The following is a 25,626-nucleotide window of genomic DNA, read 5'->3' on the forward strand; positions in this document are numbered from 1 at the left end:
GTATTTCCGGTTTAATTCACTACAGCTCGCTTGATGCTCACGTGACCTCGGACTCTTTAGCCGAAAGATGCTTCTAAGTAACGGACTAAACCGGAGAACATCCCGGGGAGGTGTCGCTGCTCCGTAGCGGACATTTAAACACGGTATTTACCGGCATTTAGCGCCCCGCTGCTGCCGGTAACGGGTAGGTCGAGCTACATCCAGACAGCCGTAATCCCCGTTAAGTCCTGAGACTCCGACAGGTTAACGGGCGATAAACAGCCGGTTAGTGTGGAGTTTAGCGGGTTAAATGCTGTGAAAGGACGGTGTAAACCCAGTTAGTGTGGAGTTTAGCGGGTATGGGTTAAACGCCGTTTCAGTGGAAACCAGGTCACAGTATCTGACGGGGAACGAAACTCAGCAGAACACCGGTGATGCAGCGCAGCAGACTCCGCCTCACCGCCGGTGGAAACGGAGCTTATAAACGAGCGCATTCTTTGTTCCAAGACAAAAGGTGACGTCATTGTTTCACAGCTCTGGACAGAGAACCGAAGTTAATTTTTGATTCTATTTTTTAGCTATATTTTAGAATTTCTGATTTTATGTTTTAATTTATTGACTTCTACGATGCTAAATGTTTATATATAAATATTTTATTTTGATATTTTTAGTGTGAACTTCTTTATTGTCCAAAAAAACCTCAAACTGTAAACAGTTAAAGTGCTAAAAGTGCTGATGCTACACCATAAAGAATTATTTAGACACAAAACAACCACAAAGAAAAACAAACGACCACAAACAAACAGTAAACGCGATGTTGTGTGTTTATTTAAATGCTGTGTTATTGATCAGTCCTCCATTAATCGATAATCAGATGAATCCTCTGCGGACGTTGGAGGCCCGTCCGGCTCCAGGCAGGTTCCTGTGGAAGTCGTGGCGCCGCCGGCTGGGCTCGGCCAGCGGACCAATGGGGTCGTAGCGGGGGCGGGGCAGCAGGTGGGTCAGGTTGGGTCTCTGGTCATATTCGCCACCGATGATGCCGGGCAGCGGCGGGAAACAGGGCCGGGGCGGCGGCAGGAAGTCTGGCAGGTCGGGAGGAAACCAGCGACCACGAATCGAGTGACGGAGATCAGAGCGATGTTTATACGACTTTTTATAGAGCTGCAGGAAGAAGATACACAACTGAATAAATATGAAATAATTACAACTAATGATCTGTCAGATAAATTGAAGACTCTTTTAATTAAAAACACATTGAGGGTTATTGTCCTACAAAAAACACTAGAAAGAGACACAAAACGACCACAAAGAGACACAAAACAACTACAAAGAGACACAAAACAACCACAAAGAGACAAAACAAAGACACAAAACAGCCACAGAGAGACACAAAACAACCACAAAGAGACAAAACAAAGACACAAAACAGCCACAGAGAGACACAAAACAACCACAAAGAGACACAAAACGACCACAAAGAGACACAAAACAACCACAAAGACACAAAACAAAAACAAAGAGACACAAAACGACCACAAAGACACACAAAACAAAGACACAAAACAGCCACAGAGAGACATAAAACGACCACAAAGACACAAAACAAAAACAAAGAGACACAAAACGACCACAAAGACACAATCAGGCTTCATGTCCAGTCATAAATCATTTGGAGGAAAACTTCAGTGCATTTAATAAATATTAAAAACAACAAATAATAGCACATGAATTCAAATATTAAAGTTATGAAACATGATGATGTATTTTAAAGTTAAATATTCATCCTTAAATTCCTCATAAAACTAAAACTTTATTGATCTGTTGGGTTTTCTCACCTCCTTCCAGTCGGAGTCTCTGGATCTGTTTCCATCTGAAACAATAAAAATATGGAAAAGATGCTGAAATTTGTGCTGAAATCACAGATGATGTCATGGACTGGTCCGGATAAAGCTGAAAGCTGAAGGAGCTGCAGACTGGATCAACAATCAGAACTTCACCCTCCTGCTGTCCTCATTTATGGGCACCAAAAAAATGTTTCCTTGTCTGAAAAAAATCCAAAAATTCAGCAAAAACATTCCCCAGATTTATTTAAAAAATGCAAAATTTTCAGGAAGAAAATGCCAAAAAAATCCTTAAAAATTTTATTTTAAAAAATCCCCAATTTGGGAAGATTTTTTTTATAGTAAAAAAAATAATAAAATGGTAAATATTTAAAAAATGAGTAAAAGTCTTCCCAAAAAAATCCTAAAAATATCTAAAGTGATTCCATATGTATCAGTAAAACTTCTCACATTTTCTTTAAGAACATTCACATAAAAATCAGTGAATTTTGCTGGATTTTGGTTTTCTTAAGAAACTTTTTTTTAACATTTATTTTTTTCCATTACAAAACGTAGAAAATGTGGACATCAGAAGTTTGACTGTGAAACATTTTCAGACTTTAAATGGGGTCAGTTTGAGCTGCAGGACGACACGAGGGCTGAAGAACGTCACCTCAACACGTTCAGAACATTTAAAGCTGCTGGAGTTTCTGAAGGTGTTTCTACTAATCAGACCCACAGTCAGCTCACCTGTGAAGTCTCTCTGGTACAGGTGTCTCCATAGCGACGGGTCGGCTGTAGCGGCATTAAAGTGGCGGCTGACGGCCGACAGTCGGACCACCGAGTGGACGTCCAGCAGCCGGAGAATCCTCAGGAGAAGTTCAGGAGGAAGAACCTGCAGACCGAAGGCCACCGGCAGAGCCAGGCCTGTAGGAAACACACCCATTACATCATCATCAAACACCCATTACATCATCATCAAACACTCATTACATCATCATCAAACACCCATTACATCATCATCAAACACCGATGACATCATCATCAAACACCTATTACATCATCATCAAACACCCATTACATCATCATCAAACACCCATTACATCATCATCAAACACCCATTACATCATCATCAAACACCCATTACATCATCATCAAACACCGATGACATCATCATCAAACACCCATTACATCATCATCAAACACCCATTACATCATCATCAAACACCGATGACATCATCATCAAACACCCATTACATCATCATCAAACACTCATTACATCATCATCAAACACCCATTACATCATCATCAAACACCGATGACATCATCATCAAACACCTATTACATCATCATCAAACACCCATTACATCATCATCAAACACCCATTACATCATCATCAAACACCCATTACATCATCATCAAACACCCATTACATCATCATCAAACACCCATTACATCATCATCAAACACCCATTACATCATCATCAAACACCGATGACATCATCATCAAACACCCATTACATCATCATCAAACACCCATTACATCATCATCAAACACCGATGACATCATCATCAAACACCTATTACATCATCATCAAACACCCATTACATCATCATCAAACACCCATTACATCATCATCAAACACCCATTACATCATCATCAAACACCCATTACATCATCATCAAACACCGATGACATCATCATCAAACACCCATTACATCATCATCAAACACTCATTACATCATCATCAAACACCGATGACATCATCATCAAACACCCATTACATCATCATCAAACACCCATTACATCATCATCAAACACCCATTACATCATCATCAAACACCCATGACATCATCATCAAACACCTATTACATCATCATCAAACACCCATTACATCATCATCAAACACCCATTACATCATCATCAAACACCCATTACATCATCATCAAACACCCATTACATCATCATCAAACACTCATTACATCATCATCAAACACCCATTACATCATCATCAAACACCCATTACATCATCATCAAACACCCATTACATCATCATCAAACACTCATTACATCATCATCAAACACCCATTACATCATCATCAAACACCTATTGCATCATCACTAGACACGCATTACATCATCATTAAACTTCTGCTTCTTCACCAATAAAAATGTTGTTATTTCTATGAAGGAAACACTAAATATGATGGAAGACAAAGTTTAAAGTTCATGTTTAGGAAGTAAAAGCAGGAAGTGTTTCTGAGTCCATCTGAGGATTTCCTTCTTTCATGATTCACTGGGAGGAAAAATAAACGTTTTAAATCAGATAAACGTCACCAGAACGATGTGGGATCAAAACTCCATCTTCAGATTGAACATAAAAGAGAAACCCAGTCAGAATTCTGTTCCCTGAAGGCTTTTATCTCCATTATATATATCTATATAGAAGTTTTTATCCAAACCTGCTCATAAACATGTTTTACCGTCTCTGGCAGCAGCTATCAGCGGATAAACCAGCTGGTCCTTGAACACTCTCGACAGTTTCCTGAGGTCCCTGAACGCAGCAGCAGCACTTCCTCCTGCACACAGACAGCTGTTAGTGATTGGCTGGGAGGTAACCGTGGCGATGCTGAACCACCAATCAGAGCTCTACCTGCCCACTCGTTGGTCACGTAGCTGGACGGTTCCAGACACAGCTTTCTGGGCGTCTCCACGTTTTCTGTCACCTTCAGAGTTGCTGCCGAGAAAACAGGAAAGTTGGAATTAGTTTTTTAATCATTGCAGCATTAAGGGAAATAAATCCCTTCAATAATCCTGTAAAGAAACCCCGAAATAAATCCCTCAAATATTACCTTAAATAATTTCTTGAATGATCCCTTAAATTATCCCCTAAATATTCCCTTAAATAATCCCTTAAAGACATCCCCTAAAGAAATCCTTCACAGAAATCCCCCTTCAATAATCCCTTAATTATTCCCTTGTAGAAATCCCTCAAATAATCCTTACATGATCCCTTAAATATTCCCTTAAAGACATGCATAATTAATCCCTTACAGAAATCCCTTAAACAATTTATTTTTAAAAATCCCTTATATATTCCCGTAAATAACCCCTTAAAGACAAGGTGCTGCTAACAGATGAGAAAGTTTCTTAAAGCAGACAGATAAGTGATAAACGCTTCATTAATTACACTGTTAAAACACCTTAATTATCTCATTAAAACACCTTAATTAACTGAAAGTGACAGGTTCAGGCTGCTTCCAGACATTCTGAGGATCTTTGTTTCTCCAGACTCACTGTTGATGCTCAGAACTGGACCCAGACTGACGGCCACCAGAGACACCACGGCGCCCCCACACAGAGGATGGAGGTACTGCAGCCTGAACACTCCACCAGGACTCCTCCAACCAGCAGGCATCTGGGTGGACACCTGGACAGGACTCACCTGGCAGAAACACACAGATACACACCTGAACACCTTAACCGGCTGAGGATGAGGATGTACCTGTCCAGTTTCTGACTCACCTGAGGGATGAATCCCGTCTCCATCATCAGCAGGTGAGCTGCCACCATGAGGGTGTCGCTGGGACAGGTGCTGCCAGCTGATTGGTGGAGCAGCTCCAGGGACAGCGGGGCTCCGCCCTCCTCGGCCTCGCAGCACAGCATTGGCTCCCAGACGGAGGTCACATGACCAGCGTCTATCGGGTCGGGATCCTCGGGGTCCAACGGAGCTGCAGGACTGAAGCTGGGCTGAGAGACAAAAACACACCTGTAGGTCCCCAACCAGAACTACAGCTCAGGAGCAATGTTCCAGAGACGTTCCCCCAGAACCACAACGTTCTGATGATAAACTTTAGAACCAAACAGAACCAGATCAAACCCTCAGAAGAGATTCTTACTTCTGACATGATGTTCTGACTGATGCTGAACGCCTCACCTGAATGTTCTACTGAACAGAACCTCCTCAGAGCTTCAGTCGGAGCTCTCAGGTGAAACCCTCACCTGGTTGGACGTGTTGCTGTCGGTCTGCTGGTTCTGGTTCTGGTTGGCTGAGCTGCTGGCCGTCATGTTGGTGGTTGCTGTAGTGGTTGCCGTGGTGACGGGTTGTGCAGACTGAGGCAGCAGGACGCAGATCAGATCTCCGGAGACGATTCCACAGGAGGACAGAGTCTGAGCAGAATCTGAGAGGAGTTCTGACCCGTTTAGAGACAAACTGAAGTCTGTTTCTGGACTGAAACACAAACAGAAGTAGCAGAAGTTCTGATCTCAGCGACGCCAAAAAACAGAAACTGAAGGTAAACAAGAAAATGAAAGTGTGTTTGGTTCTGACCCGAGGCCGTGACCGGACAGCAGCTGGTCCCGGATCTGCTCTGTGAGTTCTGCCACACTGGGATCTTCTCCCAGAACATCCAGTCTGCTGGTCTGCCGGAGGATCCGAACTCTCAGCTTCATGCTGAGAACAAACATCAACATCTGGATTCACTGTTGGTCAATGGAGCTTCAGGTTCTGATCACCAGAACCCATTTACTATCAATACTGGTACCAATAATACTACTACTATTACTGTTACCATCAATACTATTATTATTATGATCTATATCTGTGGTACTTGACCTCTGCAGGGTTCCACTAACTTCTGTCCCTTTAACTCCAACCCTGGTGTTTCTCTGATTTCTGACCTTTTTTTCCAAACCAACAGAACTGGATCCAGTTCGTGTGGACAGATTTTAAATGTGACAGAAAGTGAAAGGACTCTGGCAGACAGAAGCTGCTCCCTGAAGCAAAGCATCTTTAAACACTAATACGTTCACTGGAGAACTGTTTATGACATTTATATGAAAATATAAAATATGAAAATATATTTAATATTAAAGTCCAGAACTGTGTCTGGAGTCGTTCTGCTGGTTAGCAATGAAGCTGAATTAAACTTCAGCTGATTTAAGCCCAAAACCTCATTAGGAATCTGTCCTGTTTAACTTCTGATGAGTCATTTATGTTGTTTAGTGTTTACAGGATTTTAGCTTCATGTTAGCATCGAGCTAAACTTTAATCAGTTAAACAGCTTCAGTCTTCCGTTAATAACGTCAGAAAGTTCAACAACAAACCAAACACAGATCAGCTTCAGCTTCAGCGACTGGACGAAAACACGAAGAACCGGAATCAGTTTGATTGTAAATCTGTTTTGTTTTATATGAACTGAAAAGTTTCGTTTTCGTTTAAGCTGCTGAACGTCGCTGTGGTTTCTGCTGAGTAACACCAAAGCTGCTGGTTAGCGGTTAGTTAGCGGTAACTAGGAGGGTCAGTTAGTGGTAACTAGAAGGGTTAGCTAGCTGGTTAAAGCGGCTAACTGAGTCCAAACGCACAAACTCACATGAACGACTGACGGCTGGAGTCACAGCATCGCAGAAGATCCGCAAACAAACAGGTGAGATCGGACGTGAAGGTAGCGGGAAACATGCAGCACACAGCCTCCTGTGGCCCTTCAAAATAAAACGCCATAAAAAGAATTCATTATAAAGTGACTAATTACAATAAAGTGAAACAAACAAAAATAAAACTCCACAAAGTTCTACAGCCCAACAGTTTGAATCGTTATCGTTTCTTCCTTGTCAGATTTTTTTTAAATGTAACATTTACTTATAGGGTTTCAACAGTTTCAAGCTCCTAATAATTTTAATCATTAGTTTAATGAGCAGAATTTCCACATACAACAGGTTCCTATCCACAGATTTCCTGGGTTCTTTTTGTCTGTTTTGTTGTTTAAGTGTACACGTTGTCTCTATTAAATTGTGGGATAAAATTTGATCTCTTTGTTGTGATTTGACATTGGAGGACAAGGCTGTGTTTTATTTTGAAGGCATGTCATTGAACTTCCGCCATTTTCCAACTTGACTAAAAATTTTGTGACTACAGTTACGGCGAGCGAGTAGTTTGACGCTGCGCGATTCTCTGACTATTAGGAAAAAATATTAAACCCTTAAATGTCCATTTATCTTGTCGTGATTTAGATTTTTCTTTGAACATTATTCCGGGATGGCTTAATTTTTTGCTGCGTCATTACAAATAGATAATCGCGTTTCGCCCTGTGTCAGCTGACCGGCTTCCGTAGCGCCCAGGTTGTGAATGGAGGATCGTACGACCTGCTGCAGGACAGCTGAGCGTCAGACTGCAGAACCAGAACCTCACTGATTTATTCCTCTGTGGACCCAGAGTCATCCGACCGGCTGTGGTTCAGGCTTTTCAAGGACTGCATCACCCTGAGAATCACATTTTAGACACAAACCTGAGAGGAAACAAACACCAAAGTCCTCCTGTCTCAAGGAAAGTTTGTTTGATTCCTGAACAAATCAGAAATTTGTCTTGAATCATTAAAAGCTGATTTGACAACAAATTGTTCTTTGTTTTCCGTCGTGTCTCGTTTGTCTTTGCATTTCATGGACAAAATCCTAAACTATGATGTTTTTGTGATGATTTGGCTGACGTACAAAACTATGACTTTTTTCACGTTTGGACGACATCTAACTGATATTTTTGTGACATTTTTGCACAACATACTAAACTGTTAATTTTTTTTTTGATATTTTGGACAACATACTAAATTTTGACATTTTTGTAATATTTTTGGATGACATTCTAAACTATGATGTTTTTGTCACATTTAGGGTGGAATACATTACATTTTGTAAGGCGTTTAGACGACACACTAAAATGTGATATTTTGGCAACATTTTCGGACGACATACTAAACAAACTGTTACATGTACTTTGTTTTCCATCATGTGTTGCTTTTTCTTTGCATTTGACGGAAAGAAAAACAGCAACAAGACTCGGTAGTGAAACCTGAGGAACAGCGTTTCGTGTTGAGCGACATGCTGCAGGAATCATCATTTTGTGGAATATGGAGTTTAATAATTAGATTTTTTTTAAAAATCAGACATTCCAAGCAAATTTCTCAAACCAAACCACGTCAAGTCTGCAACGTTAGGTTTTTTAAAAAACTTAAACCCTTTAGGATTGTCAGACAAGATTAAAGGTTAAATTAAACATGATCCACAGCTTTAGTTCGACATCAGACAAGTTTATTTACATTCAGATGTCGTCGGTCACCCCGCTGATCCAGGAATGATAGTCGGACACTCTGGTGAAGATGGCCGGTTTCTCTGCGTCGCATCGCCAGCTGCCCCATGAAATGACGCCAAACAGGAAGTAGGAGCCATGTTTCCGACAGAATAAAGGAGCTCCAGAGTCGCCCTGCAGCAAACAACAAACAGGAACACCCTTCAAATCCTTGCAGACGCTACAGGAATGTTCTCGTTTCTGATTCGTCTCTGAAGTGTCAGAACAGTAAAAATGTTCAGCAGTGGTTCCCAAAAATCTTCAGTTTACGGTCACAGAGGAGGAACACTAGCAGATAAAACGTCGATTTTAGAAGCTGCAGTTACAGTATTTAGACTTAACTGATGAGCGAATTTCAAAATAGTTGAAATATAACAAATCAACTGTTCTTTGCCACTCTATTGTCAACATGAATTAGGCTTCTTTCACGTGAATTTTTTAGTCGATACCACTAAAACTGTCATTTTTGACTGATTCTAAATGTAGTTGCAAAAGAGAAAAACTGAATTTAAAGTGCTTCGTTCAGCTCCGTCTTCACTTTGTTGAACCACAGAAACCTCCACCTGAACATCTCTGGACAACCGATCTGACAGAAATTCATCTCCATTCTAAAATCTGCTGGAGGCGACCAAGTCTGAGCTAAAAGTCGGTCATCAAGTCATTCTGTTTTTTACCAAACAGGAAGTGGACGCTGCAGGATGTGAGCAGATGTGCGCGTCACAGATGAATCCCCCCACTGCTTCCTGCAGCTCGTCTCATTGACCAGAGTCAGTCCAGCATGATGCAAACGCTTCGGATCGATACCGACTGCACAGGGCATAAAAACTGGTTAAAGATGGTTTAACACCTGCAGGAAGATGCAGTTAAAACATTTAAAGCCTCAATATGTCAGAGTCTCTCAGCAAAATTAACTCAATCGATGAAAAATAAAAATTCTCATTCTGAAGGTAACGTCCCCCAACAGTTCTTCACCGTTACATGTGATGCTTTTAAATTTACTGCTACAGATGTTTCATTATTTCTGTCCTGCTGGAAGTTTAATCTGCAGAAATGTGTCATGTTTAGAAGAAGCAGGAGAATGTTCTGGACCCATAAAGGAAACCTGGAACCTTCAGTTTATCATGATATTTAAAGTCTGGAGATGGGTTTGACTCAAACTGGAGGCAGTGTTTGTTCTGGAACGTCTAGAAGTTAGCATTTAATTAGCTTCTGTTGCTTAGCCTTGGGAAAACCTAAACCATTAAAATTATTACCTAAACCAATCCAATCAGCATTTAATCCAATTAAGTGAATGTTTAAGTTAACCGAATCATTTTTAAAGCCAATGAAATCAATGTTTAGATCAATTAAGTCATGTAAACCACTCAAATCATTACTTAAACCAGTCAGTCCCTCCAGGAATTTGCGATGTTGCGATGGCACGAATTCACGCGAAATCAACCAATCTCCGCGAATTTTGTGCGGCCTTGCAATTTTGCCCAATCACCAGAAATTTCCCGCAATTTTGGCCCGCCTCCCATGAGTTCCACCAATCATAGCAGCTCCCAGCACAAACCTAATGCACGTACGTCACCGAATTCACTTCCTGTTTCTGGTTTGAAGATGCAGACATGTGTGATACTAATGTCTCTCATTTACCAACAAAAATTACTGCTGAAGACCGTGATAAACAATTAATTCACTGATGTTCTTCACCAAAGCGGAGCTAAACTGTTTTACAACCGTGCAATACTGTGGTGGAAAACAAAAAAAGAATCATGGATTGATACACACTTTATTTTAACATGAAACATATCAGAACGTCTGAAATGATCAGACAACAGACCACATAAATCACTATGATGGAAACTGTTGTATCCAGATCTGTTAGAGCTCTGAAAGAATGAAGGTAAATTAGATTAATTATTCCACCAAAGAACACGGCAGAGTTATGTGACGATCAGCGTGTGTGAATCCTTCCTCTGTGACCAACATCACTCAGAAACAGACTCAGGGATTTAAATGAAGTTTTCAGGGTCGGTCAGAAATGACACAAGGACCAAATGATTAGACTTCAGCAGTGATACGGCTCAAAGTTTGGATCCACCGATTTAAAGATTTCCCATTGTGGTAGCAGCACAGCGTCTGATAGCAGCACGGTAACCATGGCAACAAGTGAACGCTACTTCAGCCGCCTGCTGACGGTCACATCATAGTGATCCTACAACAAATCTACCACTGTGGACGTATTGGAAACGATACAAGGAACAACTGATTAAACTGTGGGGGTGTTTCTGAGTCCCATCAATTCCTGTCTCCGGCGACATGTTTAGGTCACGTGATTCGGTTTGTACACATGCAGGAGGAGGACTGCGCTCTCTGTGCTGTTCTTGTTAGTTGACGTGACAAACCATGAGCGTGTGTGTGTGAACACGTGTGTGCCAGGATGTGAAATTAACTTTTAAGCCACTGACAGACATGTCCAAATATGATTCATTCAACAGTAAATTATCATTTTGTGCCTTAACTCTACCAACCACATCCTGTTAAACCAGTATCTGTCTGCTGCTAATGTCCCACCGTGGTGTACCAGCTTTTGTGGAAATGGGTTGGAACGTTGAATAATTAATTTTGGAATAAATATTGTCAATTACAGCGTTGAAACATGTTCTACAAGCTGGAAAAAATGCAGCTTTTTAGCAGTTGTCACTGTCTCCTGCAATTTCATCACAACAAATAAGCTTAAAACATTGCAACTTTTATCGCAATTTTTTAGAAAAGCTGCCACGAATTCAGGCATTTTCGGCCGCAACAATCATGAAAAACGCCCCAAAATCCTGGAAGGACTGACCAATGAAACCATTATTTAAACCAGTCAATTCAACATTTAAGACAAGCATGTAATTATTTAAACCAGTTACATTTTCAGTTAATCAATCAAATCATAATTTAAAACAACCAAATCCTCATTTTAAAGAATCCAGTCATGGTTAGAAGCTAGCTACCCGTAGCTTTAGTTGCTCCCCATCCAGCTGTGATGCAGGACCAGCTGTCATCGAGGTCCTCGTCCTCCTCAGGAACACAGACTGGACTGATGTTAGAACCTGAGACAGAAGCAGAACCAGCAGAACCAGCATCAGGAAGAAGCCGGAACACATTGGGCTCCATAGTGTTCTGTTTTCCAGATGTTCTTACCAAACCTGGCGTCCTGATGGAGGCGCAGCAGCGACAGGTCAGCTTTAGGAGGAAAGCTGGAGTCCTGCGGCGGCTCGAAGACTTCGTCCACCAGAAGGGTCTGAGTGGACAAGAACCGGAGATCATGGACCCCCAGAACCACCACGCCCTTCTTAGCTCTACACGGAACCACAAGTAGAAGCATCGTGGAGAACAGCTCAACATCTGGACGACTAGTTAAAGCTCCAAACATCAGAAGAAACCGATCATTTCGTGATTATTGAAGAAGAAATCTGTTTAACCAAAGACATCAGGAACCATCAGAACCCAAACAGACGTCTGATCATTAAAATAAAACGACAACATGACGCTGAACATCAGCAAAAAAAATAAAAAGAATCATCAGATTTCCAACAGTCCGTGGAGACATTCTGACAGAGTGGACGAAAACTCATTTATCTCCTCACATCACATGTTCCTGTTTTGTTTGTGTATTCAGCTTTAATTTAACCATGTTGAGATGTAGTTCTCGTAGTATTAGTTACCTGATGCTACAATACTACTAGTAGTGCTGGTAGTACTAGTTACCTGATACCACAGTATTTGGCCATTAGAACGCAGTGTCAGTGGACCAACACTCTGCTGCAGTAGTACTAGTGTTACTGGTGGTACTAGTAGCAGAAGTACTGGTAGTACTAGTTACCTGATGCCACAGTGTTTGGCCGTTAGAACCCAGCGTCGGTGGATCAGAGCTCCGCTGCAGACATGGCGTCCTTCAGACTGCAGACTGACCATCCAGGGCCAGGTGAAGGGGCAGGACTCGGACACGTTGCCCACACACAGCACTCCGTCATGGGACACGGAGAGTCCGGCCAGGCCTGGGTCACATCTGGAGCTCTGCTGTTTCCCACACCTGTCCTCTGGGTGGACAGAATAACAGAAACAGCTGAAACTCCAGGATCATCCGTAAGTTATAAAAGCAGTACTGGAAGATAAAACTGACCTTCAGCCGTCATCTCGTCTTCATGAACTTTATCCTGACCTTTTGTGGAAGAAACAACATGAGATCTTCAAACTTTTCCAGGTGTGGAAACCTTCAGGTGTGAGACTCACTCATCAGGTCACGGATCCAGTCGGTGTGCAGCTGGACTTTGGTGTAAACTCCTGGTCTACGAGCTCGGCCACATCCGACCCCCCAACTCACCAAACCAACCAACTCGTATCTGCTGCCGTTGAAGCAGGACAAAGGACCTCCAGAGTCGCCCTGAGAAGGACAAGACAACGAGTCAGACAGACGAGATGGAAGAACAGCAAAGGTACAAGACCAAAGAGACGAGAAAGAAGGTAAAGACAAAGGAACATAAGATCTACGGAAAGAAATGAAGACAAAATGATGAAGCAGGACAGAGGACTTCCAGAGTCGCCCTGAGAAGACAAGAGGACAAGATGGAAGAGCAACAAAGAAACAAGAAGAGATGAGAAAGCAGATCAAGACAAGACAACAGGTCAAAAAGGACGGAAGAGCAATAAAGACACAAGACAGAACATTAAAGAGACAAGTGGAGAGACAAGAAAGAAGACAAAGACAAGAGAAGACCACAAAGAGACGGACGATCTGGAGATGACGGTAAGAAACAAAGACAAAATGATGAAGCAGCGAGTCGGGATGACGTACAGATGGAACAGAAAGAGACAAAACAGGAAGACAAGATGACAAGAAGAACAAAAACACAGAAACATTCAGACAAGATGGACATTAAAGAAACCGAAAAACATCACATCCTGGTGCTCATTTCATCTTCACATCCTGTAGATATTTCATTGTTTCCATTATGACCTCATTGTCAAACTCAACAAGACAAGTCCTATTGTGTCTCATTTTTCTTGTGTCTCATTTTGGTCTTTTCATTTCTGTTCGGGACAGTTTTACTTGTATTTAGGCTTTTTTTGGTCTAATTTAGTTGATGAGCGGAGTGGATGAATACGTCGTCACACGGCGCTATCAGACGGCTTTGTTTCCATTCTCTGGTTGTACTCCATCGTGGATTGTGCTGTATTCTAACTTTTTCCCTTCATTATGGCTCCCAGCGTAAGTCAGACTCTTCTGATGGAGTTCTGACTCACGGTGAAGGTAAGTCGAGGACCCCCTGTGGTTGTTTTGTCTCCAAGACTACAGATATTGAACGAATTGCATGTTTGTAAAAGACAGTTGTGTCTCCTTTCGGTTGTTTTATTGTGCCTCATTATTGTTATTTCGGGTCTTGTTTTTTCTCCCGTCCGTCCTTTAATGTCTTGTTTTTCTGGTCGTTTGTCTCATTTTGTTGTGTCTTTTTGTGACAGTTTGGTTTCTATGTGATCATTTTGTCTTCATGTTAGGATATCTAGTAGTTTTTACATTTTTATATCATCTCTAAACTTGTCACCTTTATGCTGTTCCGTGTTTTATTTTTCTAGTTTTGTCCTGTTTTATGCGTCTTTCTGAGTGTTTCGTCTCTTTCTGGCCATCTTGTGTCTGGTTTTGTTCATTTGTCTAGTTTTTCTTGAGTTGTGTCTTGTTTTGGGTGCATATGTCTTCGTTTCCTGCCTATCTTTTCGTTGCTCAGATGTTCTACCTGGCAGGCGTCCACACCTCCTTCGTCCTTTCCTGCACAGAACATGGAGTTACGGATGCGGCCGCTGTAGTAGCGGTTACATTCCTCTGACGGGAGGATGGTGACGTTAACTTCCTGCAGCCGGTTCACTCGAGGTCCGTCTGAAAACACAGAGCAGCTCAGACCTAAAGAACCCGAAGAACCTGAAGAACCCAAAGAATCTGAAGAACCCAAGGGGTGTCCTCACTCTCTCTGGTGGAGCCCCAGCCGGTGACGGTGCAGCGACCCAGCAGAGGCAGCGCCGACATCCACACGTCGATGGGTCGCACGAAGAGGCCGAACTCCAGCGGCTGCTGCAGCTTCAGCAGAGCGACGTCCAGGTCTTTGGTCCGAGGGTTGTAGCCGTGGTGGCTGAAGATGACGGAGACACCGACCAGCTGAACCAAAGAAGACAGGAAACCAAACAGCAGCTTCACAAACTGAACTCTGAAGGCTTCAATAAGAACTAGAACGTGAAGCAGCTGCTTTCTCCTGGAGGTAGAACATCTCTGACCTGCTGATGAGCTTCATGAGGATTATCCAGGTCGTGTTTTCCAGCCAAAACCGTCCAGAAAGAAGCTTTGTTGAACCTGAAAACAACATTTTATCAATGAATGACTTTCTGAAAGCGTGTCTCAGAAAATCTAATCCTGGTTTAACTCAGAATAAATCTAATCTTGATCTGACTCAGACTAACGTTAGTCCAGGTCTAACTAGACTACCTTTTGAAGCAGTGTGCAGCAGAGAGGACCCAGGTCGGTCCGATCACGGCTCCTCCACAGGCCGGCATGGAGGCGAACCGGAGAGAAACCTGCCAAGGCCACGAGTGAGACCAGGCCTCCTGACCCCCGATGATCCGGGTCTCCACCTGCTGCTCCGGGACGAAGGACCGAACCCCGGCCAGGTCTGAGGGTTGGACCAGACATGATCAGCTCGTTAACAACCCTTAACTTAACCTGTAGTAACAGCAGCAGGTTTAAAGGTTCAGACTGACAGCAGAACTAAGGTTTTACTTCTGAATAAACTAGACGTGGCAAAGAGGTTTAATCAGATCTTTGATAAGCTGGAATCAGAGAATTAAAACTATTTTAATGATTAATTCATTGACTGGAGAAATTATTTATTAAAAACTGTATGAATTCAAAGACTACAGTTCATAAAATGCTTTGAAAATGTGAATATTTTCACTTTTTCTGCTCTATAAAAGTAAAAACATGAAGCTCAGGAATGGTTTTACAGGAATGACAGATTTGATCACAGACTATTATTATTATTAGAATAAAAATATCAACAAGCTGGTTGTTTCTCCAGAATAATTTCAGGAAAAGAAACTGATTTTAATATTATAAATGTATTTTTAAAATAAGAAACAAGATTTTAAAAATTCGTATTCAGATTTTTAAGTAAAGACGCTCAAATTTTCTATTTTATGTATTTTCTTATTTTCAGACAAATTTTTAAAAATTCAAAACATAAACTCACTTTTAAAATTTTTAATAATGTAAATAAAATCTAAATTTATTTCAAAAACACATTTCATAAAATTACTTGTGTTATTTTACTGTTTTATTTTTTAATATAATTTATATGTTGTGTATTATTTTTATTTTATATTCATTTATATTTTATTTATTCAAACTGTGTCCACATATTTTATATAATTAAAAACATTTAAATTGTTAATTTAAAAAAATTATGAAGTCACAAAAATCTAAACTTCACTCGTTTTATTCCATTTGGACAAACTGAGGACTTGGTTTGAGGAGCTGATCAGCTGTATTGATCCTGTAAATGTTAATCTCCTTATTGATAAATAAATTTAACTTTACCGCCGAAACCAAAGAGTCCGGAGAACGTGGAACCTTCCTGCAGAACTTCATGCCTGGTTTCCTTCTGCTGATTCAAGTTTCCATCTGAAGAAATAAAACAGGAGATCATTCAGTTTACTGATCAATAATGTGTCAGATCAATCAGTTTACTGATCAATAATGTGTCAGATCAATCAGTTTACTGATCAATAATGTGTCATTTATCTGAACTTTAACATGATCAAAGCTGCAGCATTTAAAATCAAATCCCCTTCATCTCTTTCATGGAATAAAAAATATAATTTGTTCCATTTCATTTATAATCTCACGTTATTCTCCTATTAACTCCAGAAATATTACTTTTTTTTAAAAATGCAGGAATAAAAAATGAATGAACAACAAATCTCTTAAAACATAATAAAATACCAAAAAAAACATTTTATGAAATGTACAATTTTTTAAAAATTTTAAAATGTCTGAAAGTTTTAATTAAAATGGCAAAAATAATATCAGTAAAAAAAATCCTCATAATTAATAAAATGTCTTAAATATATATAAAAAACTGAATAAAATTATTAATAAAATACTTTATAAATTTGGATGTGAGCAAAATATAAATAAATCCTTAAAATACAGACAGAAATATAAAACAGGAAGTTTTGGTGAACTTATAGCGGAAGAAACACAGATTTATGGGTCGGAATAGGACTAAGTTGCCAAAATTATTAAGAAAATTCTAAGAAAATACATAAAATACCTCAAAAATCTTCAAAGAAATCAGCAAAATATTTTACAAATGAGAATAAATGAAAAAAATCTGAAAATGTCTTTTAAATCTCTGAAAGTCAAAAATAAAATGTAAAATAAATAAAATAGTCATATAATAATAATAATAATTATTATTATTATTATTAATAAACCAACAGCGACACCCAGCGGCCAAACAGAACAACAACTGAACACCACCTTCAATTATTCACTTGAAAACTGAAATAAAACTGAAAAAATCTCACCAGCAGATCCAGATCCAGGTCCTGTTTCCGGTTCCGATCCAACATCAGTTCTGTTCTTGTGTTGTGTTGAGTTTAACGGATTCTGACCGAATTCTGCTGCAAAAACACAAAACAGACATGAGGAGGAGAACACCTGGACACACCTGAAGACATGGACACCTGTTACCTGTCCGTCCAGCCAGCAGACACATGGACAGCAGACCAACCACAGACAGCAGCATCTCTGGATCGATGGTCTCTGATCAGCTCGGTGGAACTAATCAGTGTGATCGGAAACACCCGCTGCGTCACACCGCTGTCAGCCAATCACAGTCTGCGCCTCACGGACCCTGAAGAATGGTTGAAGGACAGAAAAAAACAAACGTTTTAAATGTAATTTCTTGAAGTTTTTTCAGTTATTTCCTGTTTTGTCGCTTTACAGATTAAAAATAAATCAACACAACATAAACTAAAAACGGTTTCAGTTTAGTGTCTTAATGTCCTGGTTTGGTTTAAAGTCTTTAACATGTGAAGCTGAACTCCTTTGGTTTTAAATTATTCACCAGCAGAGGTCCAGAAAATCTAAAAAAAAATACCACCAAAAAGCTTCTACAGTCAGCACACATGGAGAACGTGGATGAAATGATGTAAAAATGATGAGAACCAGGGGCGTCTCTAGGTTTTAAGGACGGGGGGCTTAGCCCCCAGGAGACCCACAGGATGTGAGTGAACGTTTAATTTCACAAACAGCTAACAAAAACTGAGAAATTGCTTTTCCACTTTTTGGACAGATTTAATTTATTCAGAGATACTTTACTGTGTAAATGTTTTAGGCCACAGTGGCCATGACTTTAGCTCACAGTAGTTCAGAGCTGCCATCTTGTGGTCTGTGTGTGATGCTGGGGGGGTCTGGGGTCCTCCCCCACAAAATAGGAAAATAATTGATCCTAATTCCTGCATTCTGGTGGATTTTAAGAGCATTTTGCCCTTTTAAAATCTCATAGAGATAACATTATGGGATAATAAAAAAATAAGCATTGAGCTTAAAAAAAACTGAAAAAAACAGAGCAACAGCATTCAGTATTAAAAATGGTTCTTCGTGTAAAATATGGATGAAAGTTCTGTGGCTGGATGAGCACAACACATTTCAGTATTTCCATAAATATCTGCATAACTGAAAAAACTCCAGCAACCACTTTGTAACATTTGTCTTAGAGGATTTTAATGCATTCAACAGCTTCAAGTTGACCACATCAGCAACTAAACAATAAAAAGAGCTGAAGCAAAAACAAAACATGTCTTCATAACTTAAATTATGCCTTCACTGAACAGAATCAGCCCTGTGACAGACTGGTGACCTGTCCAGGGTGTCCCCTGCCTTCACCAGAGTCAGCTGGGATAGACTCCAGCACCCCCCATGACCCTAGTGAGGATAAAGCGGTGGATAGAGGATGGATGGATGGATGGATGGATGGATGGATGGATGTTTTATCTCCTCCATGAAGGATATTAAAGTTTTTTCTTCTTCACTGACTTTTCTCTTTGACATTATAATTGAATGTGAATTTGTGGTGTTCAGGAAATAATTTCTTCTTAATTCTTCTGGTTTTCAGCAGCCCTCAGCTCCACCACAACCCGTTCTAAAAGTTTTACATGAAAACCCATCAGCAGCTTCAGATGACACAATCCTTCCCTTTAATGTGAAACCGACAGCGACTAAAGAAGAGAGAAGAGATGACAAACTCTGTTTTTGTTCAGGAGCAACTTTAGTAAATGAGAACTCAACAGATGAAGCAGAAGCCGGACTGATTCATTTCTATTTGCCTCCTGAATGATTAAACTCTGGTTATACTGTCTCTGTTCAGTCACATCAAAATAAACAAACTGATTCCTGGTTCTTCAACATAAATTCACTTTTTCCTCCAGAAAGTAAAACAAGTTCAGGAGCATCTTCAGCTTCCATCTCATCGTCCTTTAGCCCTTCAGTAAAGAGTCTCTGAGGATCTTCAGCCTTTGATCACAGCGATCGGTCGCAGTTTGATCGCCTTCTTACTGATTCCAGCGTCGTGACATGTGTTGACAACGTCCGTCACATTTTTATACGATTCAGGAGCCTGGAAACACAGAAGAACTTCAGAAACCAGCCGAGACAAAGTGAAGATCTTCAGTTTAAACCTCAGAGACATGAAGGAAACATCTCACCTCCTCCATCACCAGTTTGGGTGAAGCCACTCGAATGGCGATGCCCTGGTCAGCCAGTCTGTCCAGAACATCCTGGAAGTCCAGGTTCCTGCGAGACTTGGCTCTAGAGAGAGCGCGACCCTGAAACAGTGGCAGGAAGTCAGAAACATCTGGAGCTCGAGAAGCTCCAGATGTATTACCCATACTTCCTGTCTGACAGAAGGTCCATCTGAACCTTCAACTATCTGCTGGGATTCAAACAGAACCCTTACCGCTCCGTGACACGTGGTTCCAAACGTCTCCGTCATGCCTTGTTCGGTTCCTGTCAGAACGTAGCTACAGGTTCCCATCGTTCCTCCGATCAGAACCGGCTGCCCTGTGAGCTGGAGACACAGCAGGTTAGTTGTGGTCCAACTCTGAGGTTCTAGTCTGGTCTATCCGTGGGGCCCTGGTCTATCCGTGGGGCCCTGGTCTATCCGTGGGGCCCTGGTCTATCCGTGGGGCCCTGGTCTATCCGTGGGGCCCTGGTCTATCCGTGTGGCCCTGGTCTATCCGTGAGGCCCTGGTCTATCCGTGAGGCCCTGGTCTATCTGTGTGGCCCTGGTCTAACCGTGAGGCCCTGGTCTATCCGTGAGGCCCTGGTCTATCCGTGAGGCCCTGGTCTTTCCGTGAGGCCCTGGTCTTTCCGTGAGGCCCTGGTCTTTCCGTGAGGCCCTGGTCTATCCGTGTGGCCCTGGTCTATCCGTGAGGCCCTGGTCTAACCGTGAGGCCCTGGTCTATCTGTGAGGTTCTGGTTCTGGCCTGGCGGTTCTACCTGGTAGTCTACAGGAATCAGGGGGTGGTGAGGAGGGAAGGCCCGGGTTGAACCCTTGCGGTGGACCAGGAGGGTTCTCTGCTTCCCGTCCACCATGTGCTCCTCCACCTTGGCGATGTTGTGAGAAACGTCGTAGATGACGTGCATGTCCAGGTCATCAGGCGTCGTCCCGAACACTTTGGAGAAGGCCTGGAGGACAGAACCATGAATAGAAAACGTTCTGTGTGGTTCTGGACCGACTCATTGGGTTCTAATCGTCTCCACTTTAACTTACATCGTCCAACTGACTCGTTAGAACTCACCTGTCTTAATTAACATGTGAGCTGGTAATTCATTCATTTAAATGTATGCAGCTCGTGAGGAACCTTTACTGTTGGGTCTCTGACTAATTAGATCTCAGCTGGTTTTACTTTCTAGTCTTTGACTCGTCAGAACTCGATTCACTGAGTTTTAATTCAATTAACTTGTTCACACCTAATGCCTCGTTAGGACCTAATTAACTCGGTGTGTCTCTACAGGTGTGTCTCTACAGGTACCTGTCTGGTGAGGAAGGTCATGGAGGAGCGGTTGACCCAGGCGTAGTTTCCTGCGGCCGCCATGCCCTTCAGGTAGTCCTGCCCCTCCTGGGAGGTGATGCGAGCGCAGGCCAGCTGTCGGTCGTTTACCGTGATCTTGTCCCGCTTCATGGCCTTCTCCATGGCAACCAGAGCGTCTGTCAGCAACAACATGTTTTATTTTAATGTGAAGGGATTTCGTTGTATTTTAGCTCCACGTGTTTTCCAGCTGTTGTCCGACCACCTCCACAGATCTCAGGTGTTCTTACCTGTGGCCACCTGGTGTCCCAGGCCTCTGCTGCCGCTGTGGATCATCACACACACCTGGCCCTTATGGTCGATGCCCATCTTCTTAGCAGCGTAGTCGTTGTAGATCTCATCCACCACCTGGATCTCAGCGTAGTGGTTCCCTGCTCCCAGAGTGCCCAGCTGCAGCACACACACGTTTAGATAACACACACACACAATTAGATAATACTACTGCAAACCCAAAAACAACTAGACGAGCCCCCAGTAGACGGCAGAACCACGCCCATGCATGATACTCTGTATCAAGTTTGATCATCCTACGTATATCCCGTCCTACTTGATCTGCTGACCTCGAACTCCACAACTGAGCAGGGGACCTTAGACTGATCTTCAGTGCCAAGTTTGATTATCCTGACTTCGGCACTTGCAGAGATATCTGACCGGACATAGCCACATGCATACATGCATACATACATACATACCCAGCCAGCCAGATACCGAAGCGAATGCAGTAACCCCGCTGACGTACATCAGGCGTGGTTAACTAAGAGACTGATCAGAAACTACTATATATGGGTGTGTGTCTCCAGGTGTATTTACAGGTGTGTGTCTCCAGGTGTGTGTCTCCAGGTGTGCTCCTGCTGGCTTACCTGAGGCAGGCCTCTCTTCTTGGCCTTAGAGGACACCTTGTTGGGGTCGGCCTGCAGCATCCTTCCGTACTCCTCACAGTGCTCCTTGTCCTCAGCCCAGGCATAGCCCTCCCTCAGGGACCAGTCCACTCCCATCTCCAGGGCCTCCTCCAGGTCCCTGACAGGGAGGGGGACAGACAGGTGGGACAGGTGAGAGAGAGATAGGTGGGACAGGTGAGAGAGACAGACAGGTGAGACAGGTGTGCTCGTCCTTACTTGGCTCCCATAGGAATGACCCCCTTAGATCCGACTCCAACTGGAATGTGGTCGAACAGGGACTGAGCGAGCTGCTCCTTCACCGGCTGGACGTCCCCCTCATCCAGGTTGGTCCTCAAGAGACGGACACCGCAGTTAATGTCGAAACCAACACCCCCTAGAGGACAGGACATGTCAAAATAAAACTCCACCTACAGGACAGAACATTTCAAAATAAAACTCCACTTACAGGACAGGACATGTCAAAATAAAACTCCACCTACAGGACAGGACATGACAAAATAAAACTCCACCTACAGGACATGTCAAAATAAAACTCCACCCAGAAGACATGTCAAAATAAAACTCCACCTACAGGACAGGACATGTCAAAATAAAACTCCACCTACAGGACAGGACATGTCAAAATAAAACTCCACCTACAGGACAGGACATGTCAAAATAAAACTCCACCTACAGGACAGGACATGCCAAAATAAAACTCCACCTACAGGACATGTCAAAATAAAATTCCACCTACAGGACATTTCAAAATAAAACTCCACCTACAGGACACGCCAAAATAAAATTCCACCGAGAAGACAAGACATGTCAAAATAAAACTCCACCTACAGGACAGGACATGTCAAAATAAAACTTTACCTAGAGGACAGGACATGTCAAAATAAAACTCCATCTACAGGACATGTCAAAATAAAACACCATCTACAGGACAGGACATGTCAAAATAAAACTCCACCTAGAAGACAGGACATGTCAAATTAAAACTCCACCTAGAGGACAGGACATGTCAAAATAAAACTCCACCTGGAACGTTGGACGGAACCAGAAACCTGTTGGAGTCTGGAGGGTTTTTCTACCTGGAGACACCACAGCGTTGGGGTCATTCATGTCGAAGGCCGCCATGTTTCCGATGGCGAATCCGTATCCAGAGTGGACGTCCGGGAGACCGATAGACTTCTGTTGGTTCAGGAGACACATCAGACACACAGAAAAGTTTCATCCTAACACCTGAACTCTGATAACCCGCAGACTCACATGTACGATTCCTGGCAGCGCCGCCACGTTCCCGATCTGCTTCATGGCTGGCAGGAATCCTCCCACACCTGAGCGAGGAAACACAGGTGAGTCACAGCAGGTGTGTCACAGCAGGTGAATTCAGATGATTAAAGGGTGGACTGACCTCCTCCTCGACAGGCGTTACGAAGCTCCTCAAACATCAGCTTCTCCAGAGAATCGTTCACGTAAAAGTTTCCTTCAACCTGACGGATGGAAGGACAATTAAAAGACGAGAAAAGTTCAATTAAAACGTTTATTTACACTGAAAGACCAGTTAGACCATAAGAACAGGTAAATGAAGAGGTAATGAGGTTATATACATGCATGTTAAGTAACATATAGGACAACCTCAGGTCTATTATGTACTTCTGTTTATACTGTGGGTCATATTTTCCACTTATGTTTATCTCTAGATTTTCATGTTTGAGTCATTTAGGACAAATTTTATGTCATTCTGAACTAATTTTGTGTAATTATGGATAATTTCCAAGTAATTCTGGACAATTTTAATGTCATTTAGGACAAATTTACTGTCATTTTGAACTATTTTAATGCAATTTTGGACAATTTAATGTCATTTACTCTAATTTTGGACCATTTCTGAGTGATGTGCTTAATTTTTTTGTCAATTTTGATTTTTTTTGTACTCATTATGAACAATTTTAGCCTCATTTTGGACAATTTTTGAGTCATTATGGACAATTTTAATGTAATTTCAAAAATTTAAATGTCACTTTGAATGATTTTAATGCCATTTAATGTCATTTTGGACAATTTTCATGTCATTCTGGACTAAATTTCTATAAGTATGGATCACTGTCAAGTCATTTTGGACAATTTTTAAGTCATTTTCAACATTTTATGACTTTAAAAAATCATGTTATTTGAAACAATTTTTGAGTCATTTTGGACAATTTGAGTTATTTGATCCAATTTTTGACTCATTTTAGACAATTGTCTTGTCATTTTGGGTCATTTTTGTGCCTCTAGGATCATTTTCGAGTCTTTTAGGACAAGTCTCATGTCATTTTGAACTCATTTTTCGGCAATTATGGATCCTTTTTAAGTCCTTCTCCAGGTTATTGAAGTTAGTATCTCAGTGTTTGCTAACAGCAGACTCTGAATATTTTAATGTTGCGTCATTTTGCTTCGTCAGCGTGTTTAAACGTCATTTTGCGGCTGATTTCACTCATAGTTTCTTCTCGTTTCTAAGTAAAATATACTATTGTAATATTCTAAACAGAGACTCTGAGTGGCTGTAACTAGCCGACATGACGCTAACTAATTGAAGCTAACCGGCTAACTAGCCACGTTAGCAGCTAGCGGAGAACCGACCTGCATGTTGGGAACGAAGCCTTTTTTAATCCTCCAACAGTTGCTGGTGATTTTATCCAGAAACTGCAGCTCATCGTTGTAGCTCCGACTCATGGTGCCGCTTGAACAATGTTCCAAAAAACTGTTTTTCAGGGTTTAAAGCTGCGTTTCTGTCCAACGTGATCACAGCAGCTGAGCAGTACGGAAGCCGCAGAGCTGACACAGGGCGAAACGCGATTATCTATTTGTAATGACGCAGCAAAAATTAAGCCATCCCGGAATAATGTTCAAAGAAAAATCTAGATCACGACAAGATAAATGGACATTTTCGTGTTTAATATTTTTCCTAATAGTCAGAGAATCGCACAGCGTCAAACTACTCGCTCGCCGTAACTGTAGTCACAAAATATTTAGTCAAGTTACAATAGGGCGGAAGTTCAATGACATGCCTTCAAAATAAAACACAGCCTTGTCCTCCAATGTCAAATCACAACAAAGAGATCAAATTTTATCCCACAATTTAATAGAGACAACTTGTACACTTAAACAACAAAACAGACAAAAAGAACCCAGGAAATCTGTGGATAGGAACCTGTTGTATGTGGAAATTCTGCTCATTAAACTAATGATTAAAATTATTAGGAGCTTGAAACTGTTGAAACCCTATAAGTAAATGTTAAATTTTAAAAAAAAATCTGACAAGGAAGAAACGATAACGATTCAAACTGTTGGGCTGTAGAACTTCGTGGAGTTTTATTTTTGTTTGTTTCACTTTATTGTAATTAATCACTTTCTGAGAAATGCTTTTTTGTGGCGTTTTATTTTGAAGGGCCACAGGAAGCTGTGTGCTGCATGTTTCCCGCTGCCTTCACGTCCGATCTCACCTGTTTGCGGATCTTCTGGGATGCTGTGACTCCAGCCGTCAGTCGTTCATGTGAGTTTGTGCGTTTGGACTCAGTTAGCCGCTTTAACCAGCTAGCTAACCCTGTAATCTGGATGGATGACACTGAATTAGAGTCTGTTTTAATGAGGCTGAGTTCAGATGTGTAG

At 41.7% G+C, this 25,626-nt stretch overlaps 3 protein-coding genes and 1 long non-coding RNA gene across 54 annotated transcripts; 1 reads left to right on the forward strand and 3 right to left on the reverse strand.

The window, feature by feature from the left end:
- Window positions 1-785: 785 nt before the first annotated feature.
- Window positions 786-7,270, reverse strand: fbxo7 (F-box protein 7). Of its 50 annotated transcripts, XM_051955524.1 has the most exons (13): window positions 7,173-7,270; window positions 6,131-6,253; window positions 5,803-6,031; window positions 5,326-5,550; window positions 5,098-5,245; window positions 4,454-4,537; window positions 3,710-4,379; window positions 3,578-3,665; window positions 3,314-3,379; window positions 3,028-3,137; window positions 2,550-2,851; window positions 1,815-1,849; window positions 786-1,140 (listed from the first exon to the last, which is right to left on the reverse strand). In XM_051955524.1, exons 1-7 carry the CDS (start codon window positions 7,256-7,258, stop codon window positions 4,267-4,269), a joined length of 1,008 nt encoding a protein of 335 aa, XP_051811484.1. In that variant the 5' UTR covers window positions 7,259-7,270; the 3' UTR covers window positions 786-1,140; window positions 1,815-1,849; window positions 2,550-2,851; window positions 3,028-3,137; window positions 3,314-3,379; window positions 3,578-3,665; window positions 3,710-4,266. The 50 variants fall into 50 exon arrangements, with proteins under 50 accessions (XP_051811484.1, XP_051811540.1, XP_051811367.1 ...); XM_051955580.1 differs by lacking the exon at window positions 3,578-3,665 and having other exon boundaries at window positions 3,842-4,379; XM_051955407.1 differs by having other exon boundaries at window positions 3,028-3,379; window positions 3,556-3,665; window positions 3,842-4,379.
- LOC127536114 (uncharacterized) lies at window positions 2,580-6,687 on the forward strand. The gene is made up of 2 exons (XR_007945089.1): window positions 2,580-2,728; window positions 5,092-6,687. It is a non-coding gene; the product is annotated as an uncharacterized LOC127536114 (long non-coding RNA).
- A 685-nt stretch (window positions 7,271-7,955) lies between the features above and the next one.
- On the reverse strand, window positions 7,956-18,002 carry ovch1 (ovochymase 1). 2 transcript variants are annotated; one of them, XM_022212652.2, is made up of 15 exons: window positions 17,688-18,002; window positions 17,522-17,617; window positions 16,530-16,613; window positions 15,423-15,606; window positions 15,215-15,290; window positions 14,909-15,098; window positions 14,683-14,822; window positions 13,184-13,334; window positions 13,074-13,112; window positions 12,774-12,990; window positions 12,092-12,249; window positions 11,902-12,000; window positions 9,592-9,724; window positions 8,889-9,052; window positions 7,956-8,058 (listed from the first exon to the last, which is right to left on the reverse strand). In XM_022212652.2, exons 1-14 carry the CDS (start codon window positions 17,740-17,742, stop codon window positions 8,905-8,907), a joined length of 1,770 nt encoding a protein of 589 aa, XP_022068344.2. In that variant the 5' UTR covers window positions 17,743-18,002; the 3' UTR covers window positions 7,956-8,058; window positions 8,889-8,904. The 2 variants fall into 2 exon arrangements, with proteins under 2 accessions (XP_022068344.2, XP_051811212.1); XM_051955252.1 differs by lacking the exon at window positions 7,956-8,058 and having other exon boundaries at window positions 8,905-9,052; window positions 17,522-17,614; window positions 17,688-17,817.
- Window positions 18,003-18,696: 694 nt separating this feature from the next.
- On the reverse strand, window positions 18,697-24,952 carry rtcb (RNA 2',3'-cyclic phosphate and 5'-OH ligase). Its single transcript, XM_022212655.2, has 12 exons — window positions 24,598-24,952; window positions 23,387-23,465; window positions 23,242-23,309; window positions 23,064-23,163; window positions 22,204-22,360; window positions 21,949-22,105; window positions 21,319-21,478; window positions 21,032-21,207; window positions 20,496-20,684; window positions 19,954-20,064; window positions 19,703-19,822; window positions 18,697-19,614 (listed from the first exon to the last, which is right to left on the reverse strand). The coding sequence occupies exons 1-12, from the start codon at window positions 24,688-24,690 to the stop codon at window positions 19,507-19,509; spliced, it is 1,518 nt and encodes a 505-aa protein (XP_022068347.1). The 5' UTR covers window positions 24,691-24,952; the 3' UTR covers window positions 18,697-19,506.
- Window positions 24,953-25,626: the final 674 nt, after the last annotated feature.

Source organism: Acanthochromis polyacanthus, chromosome 1 (assembly GCF_021347895.1).
Source record: "Acanthochromis polyacanthus isolate Apoly-LR-REF ecotype Palm Island chromosome 1, KAUST_Apoly_ChrSc, whole genome shotgun sequence".
NCBI classification, from domain to species: Eukaryota; Metazoa; Chordata; class Actinopteri; family Pomacentridae; genus Acanthochromis; species Acanthochromis polyacanthus.